Below are 12011 nucleotides of genomic sequence, written 5' to 3' on the forward strand. Positions count from 1 at the left end.
GAATGTTGGGAAAATTAATGTTTGGAATATTTGATTTAGGATTTTATCTGTTTCCAAATTATAGCAAATCATGTTGGTTTTTTTTTTTTGTTTTTTTTTTTTGCAGTATCTATGGCAAATATTGGAGAAAAAGGTAAGAGAGAGATATATATATCTTAAACAATACTGTCATTTAATGAAGCTGAAAAACACAAGAAAAATAAGCAGGCCTTTTGATTATTTAAAATAATCAGACCTGTACCTCAAATTTATTGCACAATCATGTATATCACATTAACTGGATCTATGATCTGACTTACAAAAAGCTAATCTGTTGTTTTTAGGACCACTGTTTTATCTGTAAGAAGTAAGGTTTTAAAAAATAAGGAGATTTCAGTGATTTTTTTGTTTTCTCAAGTTTGTAGTACTAGGTCTGTTTCCTTCCTTATCTGTACTGTCCTGTTTCAGGAGGCCCTTTTGAAAAAAGTACTTTAAATATGTGAATTTTAGTGGAAATAAAAGGCACCTCTGGAGACAGGCAGTATATTGAGAAGCTTTTCCACTACTCACTTGACTAGGAAAAAAATCTACTTCTGTTGGATGAGGTTAATTAATTCTCTACATCTGTTTAATATTTGACGTGGCTGTAGAGACAGCCAGCAGAGAGATCAGGTGTGATGTGGTTTCTATTATGTGGACATCTGTTCAGTCAAGACTTTGATAAACAAACTTCCTTCACTTTGAGCTCCAAATAGCCATTACATGGTAAAGAGAGGAAACCTGCATTTTCCAAGTACCTCTAATGGAAATGTTGACACTTTGAAATTGCATTCCATTTTGAAGCAGTCGTCACACACGCCTTCCGCCTCCTGACGTGCCCGGACGCCACGGTAAAGAACGTTGCAGCGGCCGCCCTACGCACCGTCATCGAGAAGCGAATTGGCAGGCCTCCGTCCGGCCCAGATGTAGCCACTTTCCTGAGCGGCTCCCTAGACGGCGAATTCGCCCGGTACGGGGGCGACATCGCCTCGCTGTGGTCCCGCGCCCGCAACACCACGCGCCGGCTGGGAAAACGACTGGGCTGCCGCTGGGTATGGAGCGAGGACGGCAGGAGCTGGGAGTCTTGGTGCCGCGGATCGAGACGGAGGGCAACACCATCGTCAGCCCCGGAGCCAGAGGCGTGCTGGAGAAGTCACTGAAGGCCGCTGTCCAGGCGCTCTACGTGGACACCCTGAGGAAAAAACCCGACCAGGGCAAGGCCTTTGAGGTGACCAGCAAGTGGGACTCCAGCAACCACTTTCTCCCTGCGGGCAGCTTCACCCGTTTCGCCGACTGGCGGTTCATACATCGCGCCCGCCTGAACTGCATCCCGCTCAACGGAGCCGTCCACCACGGGAACCAAGACAAGCGCTACAGGAAGTGCGGATACGCCCTGGAGACCTTGCCCCACGTCCTGTGCAGCTGCAAACCCCACGCCAGAGCCTGGCAGCTGCGCCACAACGCTGTCCAGGACCGGCTGGTGAGGGCCATTGCCCCACACCTGGGTGAGATCGCAGTCAGCTTCACCATCCCCGACACCGACAGCCTGCTGCGCCCGGACATCGTCGTCACGGACGAGGAACGGAAAAAGATCATCCTCGTCGACGTGACGATCCCGTTTGAGAACAGGACCCCGGCCCTCCGCGAAGCCCAAGCCCGCAAACTTGAAAAATATGCCCCCTTGGCTGACATCCTGCGGGCAAAGGGCTATGAGGTTTACACCGATGCCCTGATCGTCGGGACGCTGGGTGCCTGGGACCCCCGTAACGAACGAGTACTTAAGGCCTGTGGGTGGGCCGTCGCTATGCACGGCTCATGAGACGTTTGATGGTCTCGGACACTATCCAGTGGTCTAGGGACATTTACACAGAGCACATCACCGGCCACCGCCAATACCAGGAGTGAGTCAGCGTGGTTTCGTGCACCCACGGGGGGTGGGGGGGAGGCCTATAAACCCTCCCCTACTGAACCATATCCCCTGAGCCCTAAACCCACTGAACTGGATCCCACCATGTGAGGGTCATCCTGTCCCCATTACCCAGCCCGCTTACTTATACCCATGACTGCGTATAACCCACTGTATGAGCAATGTACCCTCACTGCTTCCTTACTGCTTCCTGATCCCACCCACCGTACACCCCGCATTGGGGACCTTACAGTCCTGTATATGTTATGTGCTAACCAATTTCCAAATACCAGCATCCCCCTATACTCTGTATGTTGCCCCCAATGACCAATGCTGACGCTTCAAACTCTTTGTATCATCTTTATTTAAATATTCTCTAATAAACTTTTAATTCTGTGCTGTGTCAGTGCCATGAAAGAGGACTGTTTGAATAACCCTTGTTAATTACTTTAATTGTGAATTTCTCTCAGTGGTCTGCAGTACCATATAGTTCTTTATTATATACTGCAGTTAATCCCTGTTTAATTCTGTCATAACCCATCACTCTCTTTGTCATGTCACATCACATCACTATAGAGAGATTATGTAGCCTCATGAACTAGGATGTGTATTTGTTTGATTGACAGTGCTTGCCTAATGCTTCTACCATTATCTGTTCTGTTCACATTAGCTAAGGCTTGGCTTAAACCTGGCCACCCCCTTTTTTCTCCTGACACAAAGCAATGAAGATGGTCAGGTCATTTTTTTTTCTTTGATTATCAGTGATTGCTAGAATGTATTAATGAATTGTGAGTGTTCTATTCATGTTGTTTCCATTATGAGTTTGTATAATGGGTTATATAACATTTTTGAAAAAGATGACACTTGCTTTTGAAAAGAACAAAAGAGTTTTTCATTTTTGACAAGAGAATTTACATGTTTGTGCTGAGCAGTGCCAAGCCTTTAAGAACCTTTTGTATGGAGAGGTGGTAGCTTCTTCATAAGGGCTGACACTTGATTTATAATATAGCCTTGCTCCCTCCTGTAAAATCCTCAAAATGGTAATTTCCTCTTCAAATTTTGCATAAATAGTCTGTGGCCAGAGACCCATTTTTGTTCAGATTTGAGGTAATTCAGACACTGAGTATTAATCATATCTTTACAATTCTTGTTAATGATGCTTTTAGCCATATCTGATACTTTTACCTACTAAAAGAGACTGGCCCCAGCAGATTCTTCATTTCCTATACACTCCCTGTCATAACATTTTTCCCAGATCTGGACCTTAGCGTCCAAAATATGGGTGTTAGCATGAAAACCTCCAAGCTTAGTTACCACCTTGGACCTGGTAAAGCTGCCACCAGCCAGGAATCTATACAGTGTCTGGCGCACTGTGGTCTCCCCAAAACCTTCCCTGGGGGACCCCCAGACTCAGATTCCTTGAGTCTCACAACAAAGGGGAATAAACCATTTCCCTTCCCCCCTCCGGGTGTTCCCTCCCTGGGTTCCTGGAGAAATATACAGAAGCAAGCTCCGTGAATCTAAACAGAGGGACTCCACCCTCCCTGTTTCCAGTCCTGGAAACACAAGTACTTCCCCCCTCACCCAGAGGGTATGCAAAGTCAGGTTAGTAATCTAACACAAAGAGATTCCCCCCCTGACTTCTTCCTCCCATCAATTCCCTGGTGAGCTGCAGACTCAATTCCCTGGAGTCCCCACTAAAGAAAAAACTCCAACAAGTCTTAAAAAGAAGGCTTTATATAAAAAAGAAAGAAAGGACATAAAAGTGGTCTCTCTGTATTAAGGTGACAAATACAGGTCATTTGCTTAAAAGAAAAAAAATGAATAAACAGCCTTATCCACAAAAAATACAATTTAACACATTCCAGCAACTATACACATGTAAATACAAAAGAAAACAATATAAACCTTATTGTCTTACTATCTTTGTACTTACAACTTGGAAACAGAAGATTAGAAAGCCAGGAGACAGAAAGATCACTCTTAGAGCCGAGAGGGTCAGACACAAGACAAAGGACAAAGAACTCACACCCAAAACTTCCTTCCACCCAGATTTGAAAAAGTCTTTTTCCTGATTGGTCCTCTGGTCAGGTGTTTCAGGTTACTCCTTTCCAGGTGAAAGAGACATTAACCCTTAGCTATCTGTTTGACACTCCTCTCAATTTTCTGCTCTTGGCTTCATTAGCACTAGCTGTTCCATTCCAGGAGAATCTGTTCTTTCTTCTTTACCACCTGAGCCAATTTTGTTATTCCTCATTCCTCTCTAGGGAAACAAAGTTTAGAGGGAAAGGGTGGGAATGTCTTTTGAAAGCATCTGCAGCTGTTGAGAAGACTCCAGGAAATGAGCCCACCTGTATCCTCATGCCACATTAGTGAGGGAAGAAAGTGCAGCTGTCCTTCATTTCCATGACTCTGGACACGACTGCCTTCACTCAGAACAATGTTGACTCATTGGAATCTGGTCAAAGGCAGCTGGACATGGATGCTGATGTAGTTCTCTGGGGTAAACTCTTCAGCACCCTCATCTGCAGGTTAAATATGGTGGTGTGTAAAGTTTCCTGAACAGTAGCAGGCTTTCCAGCAGCACGGCCAGCCCCTGTATGAGGAAGGCTAGTGGTACACCATCTTGTCCTGTGGATAAATTAGAGTTCTCTTTCACCCATAAATGTAGGGAGAAGGTGGCAGAACTCTCTCTTCACTCACTCACTGAGGTATGTGGTAGAATCTTCCCTCATGGGCATGATACACCATTGATTCCAGAAAATGGAGGGAGAAGAAATTTGTGGGGCTAAAGAAAATGATGTAATACCGTGGAATCCGTGGTATCTGTCCATGAAGTGCCATTACCAAATTACTTTGTCATTCTTCACAGGACTAGGGTATTGTCTGCTACCATGTCCATATCAGTCAGTAGTGGAGAGGTGGCAGCTGCCAGCGTCACTTTATTGGAGCCCAACACAGGAAGCTCAGTTTCAACTCCCGTAGTCCCCAGAGAACTTCTAAGCGGTCCAGTGTTTCTCCCTTAGTTGCAGTTTAGTGTGTCTGCAGAATTGCTAAACTTTTCAGGCTTTCCCTGGCCACCTTAGCTCCACAGTGAGACTTCATAGATTTCCAGGGACCTTTCTGATCCCAGACCTAATTCCCAGACTCCATACCTCGAGGCATTGAATCTGGTATGTCAGTGGAATAAACCTTTCACTGGATAGTGGTTCCTTCCTCCTTCTTAAAAATGGAGATGAAATTGAGATGTTTCCCAGTGTTGTATTAGAGGTAAAATGTACAGGGAATAACACTCACAAATTTGCAAAAGGATATGGTATAGACAAAGTCATTTAATCAATATTTGCTTTCTTACCCATGTTTTGTACCATCGTATTACTTATTTTCAAAATAGCAGATATTAATCTTGAGGCCGTGTGTATTATGGAGTAAATACAAACTGTTCTGACAAATGTTTAAAGTTATCAAGTAAAGTGACCAGTGCAGATGCTGATGTAATAGTGATATTTGTTTGCTATTGACCTGTGATATTCTGACTGATCTGAAGAATAGACTTACTGTTTTCCGAAGCCAGTCATCAGACTCCAGTTTGTCCTGTTTAGCAAAGTACCATACAGTATAGTTTGATTCAGGTTTTTGTTTTTACAAATAAGTTAATTTCTGACTGGCATGTGAACCGAAAATAAATTTTTAAAGAGTTTCTGCTTGTCTTTAATATGAACAAAAATTCAGTGCCAGTTACATTACTCGACTGTTACTTTTGATATTTTGAACTCACGAAAGTGGGAAAATTCAGAGCTGAAGTAGCTGCTACAACTTTTGCTCTGCCCTCTTGCCTGTGTGCATTATGGAAACGTCATTAGCACTGAGTAATCTGGTTTATTACTTGGCAAGTGTTGCCAACTCCCTCAGCTTTTACACAATGGCATGATTTTGGCTGGGGGTGAAGCCAGTCTCACAATGATGAGAGACGCTCCAGACCACTAATGAATTTGAGCCCTTTGATTGGCTGCTCACCCCACTTGAGTACCTCCTGGGGCAGAATAACCAATCAGAACTGCTACAGAGTGCTGTGTCCCTTCACAGGAGGGGAGGAGCTAAAGGGCCCAGTAGCATCTGGGCGGGGAGGGTGGTGCATGGGAAAATTTGAATAGCATTGAAGCATGGCGTACCTGCTGCATGAACAGCCAGGCCAAATTTGAGTAGCATTGCAACATGCCGCATGGGGTCACAATACACTAACATTTGCAGCAACTATTAAAAGTTGTAGTGTGTGTTAAAAGTTGCAGTTTCTGGAACAAAATTGTGGTATGGGATTTTCTTGCAGTCTTAATGATGCTGATAGTTTGCATATATAATGCTGCTGTTGTTCTCTTCTTTATAATATATTAATTACATCCATCTTTAATTTTAGTTGTGTGCCTGATTGCCTATCACCTATTTTTCATGCTGTTTGTCTGGTCTTACTGGAAAACAATCTTTACATTACCAGTGAATCCTTCAAAAGAAGTAAGTTGACATTTGGGACAAATTACATTTATGTTTGTTTCTGATATATGTAGTTTTCAGGTGATTTTAAGGGTCAAATGATACTTGTGGGGCTGGATAACTTTACACTTTATACCTTGTATACCTGAAGGTCACCAGTTCTAATGTGGCCCTGGCTGGTAGTGATAAGTGATTGTTACCATTATGTTGGTTGTTTGATATATTATGGGAAAGAAATTAAATGTAGCAAACGTTTGTGTGCTAACAGAGGACAATAAAATAAAAATGTTTTAGTTAGGGAGATGTGCATTCTTTGGGGGGTAGTGCACATAAGTATATAATTTTTTGCAAATGTATTTGAGATGAAGTGTTTTAAGTTCTCCCCTTAGTTCAGATGTCCTATTGTCCTAGTGTCAGTTATATTCCGAAAAATGCCTACCATTCAAAAAGTACTGTTTTCTGAACATACACAATCAAGTCCTCATGCTGTCATTGCACGAAGGGGTAAGAGGGACTTCTAAAGTGGAGAACCCCTACTGGCTCAGCCAGAGAGAGTCTCACTTGTGGGTCACCTTGTAGAACAGCTGCCTACAGACTTTAAGAATCTCAATTAGTCTTTGCTCAGGTAAGGTCTAGGATTTTCATACTGTAAGTCAAGCTACAGTTGACTCAGCTAATCAGTTAAATCTAAATTCTAATGTCTAGTTATAGTACTACAGAGGGATCAGATAAGGATCCACTTGTCTGGAGGAATATGAGGAAGATGGAGCAGAATTCTGAATTCATCCTAATAAGCTCCAAGAATAGTACATGTTACTTCTTGAATCGGGTTTACTCTCTAGGTACCATTCTTTGAAGCATATGGAACTTCCACACTGGGAATTGGAAAAACTAGAAGACAAAATTAGACAAAATTAAAGTTAATCTATTTTTCATTTGGTATTTACATGCTATGATTGTTATAATTATACTCTTTTGGTATGTCGGGTTGCGCATGAAGACTATATAGGAATAATTAGAAGAGGGATCCACTCAAATACTTACAGACCAATTTCAATAAAGATGTTGAGAAAAGGCTATTACTCTGTGCTAATCATATGATAAATCCAATACCTGGGATGGAAAGCAACTATTTCATATTGTTAGAGTTTAAAATGGACTATCGGATTAAATGCAGCAAATTTAGGTATTAGAAGGCAATGTCTACTGTTTCAGTAGTGCTTTTGAACGTCATTGTCAGTGACATGCAACAACATCCTTGTTCAGCAGTGTAGAAACAGATGCTAAAGGACACGTCTACTGGACATCATTCCTTTAATTACAAGTAATTTAGTGCTACAAAATACTCTGGCTTCTAGGTAAGCATAAAATGATATACAGTAGAACCTTAGAGTTATGAACACCTCGGGAATGGAGATTGTTTGTAACTCTGAAATGTTCATAACTTTGAACAAAATGTTCTGGTTGTGCTTTTAAAAGTTTACAACTGAACATTGAGTTAATACAGCTTTACTATGCAGAAGAAAAATGCTGTTTTTAGCCATCTTAATTTGAATGAAACAAGCCCAGAAGCCATTTCTTTGTCTTGTCAAATCCTTTTTTAAAAACTTTCCATTTATTTTTTAGTAGTTTACATTTACCACAGTACTGTACAGTATTTGTCCTTTTTTGTCTCTGTTGCTGCCTGTTTGTATACTTCTAGTTCCAAATGAGGTGTGTAGTTGTTCATAACTCTGAGGTTCTACTGTAATACTGCTCCTATTCCTTTATAAGGTTAAAGTAGCCATAACTCCCTAGTATGTTCTTCCGGTGCTGCTTGATTAGTCTGTCCAGGTGTGTTGAGGGAGAAAATTGACATTGCATAGTGCATAGAGTGCACTAATTTGTTTACTTTGCTAAGTATGATTCCTTAACACAATTCCCCTTCCTGCTTTCCTACCTATTGCATATTATATTTTATTTTATTTGCTTCTGCTTATGACAGTGAAAGACTAAAGTAACTAACTCCTGTTCACTAGCCAGTTTGATTAATTCAGTACCACAGGGGTGGACTTTGGGCTTGTCTAAAGGAACACTTAATTAGTGTCAACTTGGGATGTGAATTTAAATCTACTCTGCTTTAGCCTGCTGCAGATGAACTGTGTGGACCCCGCTGACATGCATTAACAGTTCATTAATATGCTTTGACCTAGTCTTCTTTGAAACTTGTCGAGAGAATGGGAACCAAATGGTCTAAGGATATATCAATTAATCTTGCTTAATTTTAAACATTTGGAGTTCCTGTTTTACCTTAAGGAGAGCAATCGATATTGGGTTGATACACAGTGGAATCAGGAAATGTTTTAAATTGCTTTTGACTAAGAAGAGAAATTAAAAAACCACCAGAACTTGAATTTGTGTCTCTTGGGAACAATGGGTTATGTGCTACAGTATTTTGCACATACAGCTACTCCATTATTATTTAACAAATACCTTTTTCTTTAGTTGGAGTAAAAGTCCATAAAGATGTAATTTTGTAGGCATTAGTAATTAAAAATTACGTTATTTTCCAGTTCCATCTGTCATATGCAGACAAAGAGCTGCTGGAAAGGGAGCCTAGAGGTGAAGCCCAACAAGAAATTTTTAAGCGAGCAGCCAGAGACCTTCCTATCTATACAAGGACAATGTCTGGAGGTGAATGCTGTTTGTTTCTGTGATCAATGAGACAAGTGTCTTGGTACATTTCAGTGTCAGTAGGAAGTGAGATTTCTAGATATTGTTTTAAAAAAATGAATAGTCTTTCAAAGCTTAAAAGAAAAAACTGACCGAAGAATGATTCCTATTATTATTATTATTATTATTATTATTATTATTTTTTTTTTTTTTTTAGTAGAAATACATTATTTGACATACTGCAAATGCAGATTCTATGTAATAATGAGTAATTATGGTAATAGAATTAACAAGACACTAAAAACATGTTAATACTCAAATATTAGTCAAAGTTAATCTGATTTTTTTATTTTGCTTCTACAATTTGTAACTGAAGACTGATTTGAAAACACTCTAATACTATTAAAATCCTAACTAGTGTCAAGACTGGTTTCAAAAGCAGCACTAGTTTACCTGTAGTTATTGATAGCTTGCAGTATTAACAAACACTACTAGAAGGTGAAATGTATATTTTAATGTATATTTTAAGGTTACATAATTCGACTTATTTTTCATTCCTGAAACGGTAAATAGTAATATCAAATTGTCTATGGCACCTACTATTGTGGCACCTATGCACTTCAGCTACAGTGATGAAGAAGTATCAGCAAGAGCAAACGCCAAATCTGAAAACTAAACAGTCAAAGGCCTTACATTATATCATCAGTGTCATTAGTTTCAGATTATGCATGTCTGCCAAGTAAGCAAATCCTAAAGGCAATATACAAAATAAAATCTATTATTAGCATAAACTCCTAAAATGGCTTCTTAGAATTAATGTGAATTTATGTATTAATTACTAGTCATGTTACATAACCTTTTTACTGTATTTTTAGGTTTTGCAATGCTGACTTTTCTTCATTTGAAAAATAGCCTCAGTGAAAAGCTTTAATAAATAATCCAGAACGCAATTTGTTGGAATATTTCTCATGTGTATTAAAAATTCAAAATGCACTTGATTAATAGCTCTGAGCCAGCCTTTATGTGAGGTGCTGAACCCTTGCAACTCCCACTAAATTCAAATTGGATCACTTTATTGGAAGTTTCAGGGAATTCAGAATCTGATATAAATATTTATTTTTGAGTGGGTCTAACAGTGTTAAAATGTGCATAACCTTATGTTAGATCTAATGTTACATGGATATTTTTTCTTCTCAGCAATCAGATACTGTGACAGATGCCAACTTGTAAAACCAGACCGCTGCCATCACTGTTCCGTGTGTGACAAGTAAGAATAATTTTTTAATGTTAAATAATAATTGTTAAATCCTGTTAATGCAAAAGAAAATACTTAATAAAAAAAAATGCCTCTGCTAAATGGTAAAGAACTGAGCAATACATTTTTGCTACTTCCTTATTTATTACATAAAAAATTTGGTGCTTTGTTACAAAGACACTCTGAAAGGTATTTTTAAAGGTTTGTTTCTGCTTTTATTTTTCCTTACAAATATCAAGACTGTTTACTTTTTTTTTGTTTGTTTTTTATTGGACAATTCTTGGGTGAGTTGAGGGAGGTGTGATTTAAATCGGTGATTAGAAGTACGAGTTTTAATCATGATCTAAATCAGCAAGCAGGAAAACCTTTCTTTAAATAATCAATCTTGTATTACATCTGTACTTCTTAGTTATTTTTCTAAAGAGAGGTACTTTTTCTCACTGGTAACCATTAAAACATGTTATTTTGTAACTAAATATAGCCTTAATTATCCATTTGATACTCTTTTTTGCTAACTTGTAGGCTACACTATATCTGAATACATTTATTTAAGCAATTATATAGCTTAATATACATTTATTCAGATTTTTATTTTCAGAAAATAGCAAATAAGCCATTTCTTGTTTTACTAGATTTTGTTTTAAACTTGTGTCAAGCTGCATTTGCATGGAATTGGAATTGAATGAAAAATGAACAAAGCCAGCATTTTAAATTGGTTTTTAATAAATAAAACTACCCTAAATGTGTAGGATACATTAAAAAAATCAGTTTAATCGAACTATGTTTTGTATTTGAAACTGATATTTATTAAACAAAAGAAGTATTCTCTGTAGTTAGTGAATTGAACAGTGATTCTGTCCACTATGTCCTTTGGGATTTTAAAACTAGTGGATCTCATCCTCAGACCTTATTTTTATTCATGTATTGTAAGAGGGAAAACAAGCATTCCTGCTTTTTCAGCTCCCAGTGGGTTGCTTAACCTTGAATGAACCAGTCATTGAACTGAGCTAGTTGAAATAAACTGAATTTAAGCAAAAAGAACAGGAGTACTTGTGGCACCTTAGAGACTAACAAATTTATTTGAGAATAAGCTTTCGTTGGCTACAGCCTACTTCTTCAGATGCTGTAGCCCACGAAAGCTTATGCTCAAATAAATTTGTTAGTCTCTAAGGTGCCACAAGTACTCCTGTTCTTTTTGCAGATACTGACTAACACGGCTGCTACTCTGAAACCTGAATTTAAGCAGTTGTTCTCTCTGCCCTGTCAAAAGCTAGGGTTAGCACTTCAATAAAATTCTGGGTCCAGGTGCTTAGCTAGTGACTTTCACCAAGTCAATTGCTTGAATTCTTTAAAATTGTGGCAGCAAACATATACTTATTGAATATTCAATTTAATTAGTTTAAATTATTTTAATAGATCTGTAGTAAATTTAGGCCTTAAATGTAAATTGTCAATTTCAAATTTAATTTTAAATAGGTTGACTTTTTTAAAAAGAAAAAATGTACTGAATTTAAATTTTAAAAATTTTTCACTGATTTTACCCACCCTCGTTGACTCGCAAGTGGATTAGGGGTGCTCTCATTCCTTAGTAGAAGGGTGAGGGTGTTGAATTGTTCATGAAGAGCTTTTCTCCTGAGTGTTTTAGTTAAATTGATGTTAACAACACGTGGAGCTTTAAACAGTCCAAATAAA

General features: G+C 39.0%; 1 protein-coding gene across 2 annotated transcripts in view; it reads left to right on the plus strand.

Moving 5' to 3' along the window:
• ZDHHC2 (zinc finger DHHC-type containing 2) overlaps window positions 1-12011 on the plus strand; it is a 59739-nt gene that overhangs the window by 15521 nt on the left and 32207 nt on the right. Inside the window, exons 2-5 of one of the 2 annotated variants that reach the window (XM_030565638.1) lie at window positions 107-133; window positions 6339-6433; window positions 8965-9085; window positions 10262-10331. In XM_030565638.1, the coding sequence (XP_030421498.1) occupies window positions 107-133; window positions 6339-6433; window positions 8965-9085; window positions 10262-10331 (313 nt within the window). The remainder of the gene's footprint in view (window positions 1-106; window positions 134-6338; window positions 6434-8964; window positions 9086-10261; window positions 10332-12011) is intronic. The other variant, XM_030565639.1, reaches the window with a different exon arrangement.

The sequence above is a fragment of the Gopherus evgoodei genome, chromosome 5 (genome assembly GCF_007399415.2).
Source record: "Gopherus evgoodei ecotype Sinaloan lineage chromosome 5, rGopEvg1_v1.p, whole genome shotgun sequence".
NCBI lineage: Eukaryota > Metazoa > Chordata > Testudines > Testudinidae > Gopherus > Gopherus evgoodei.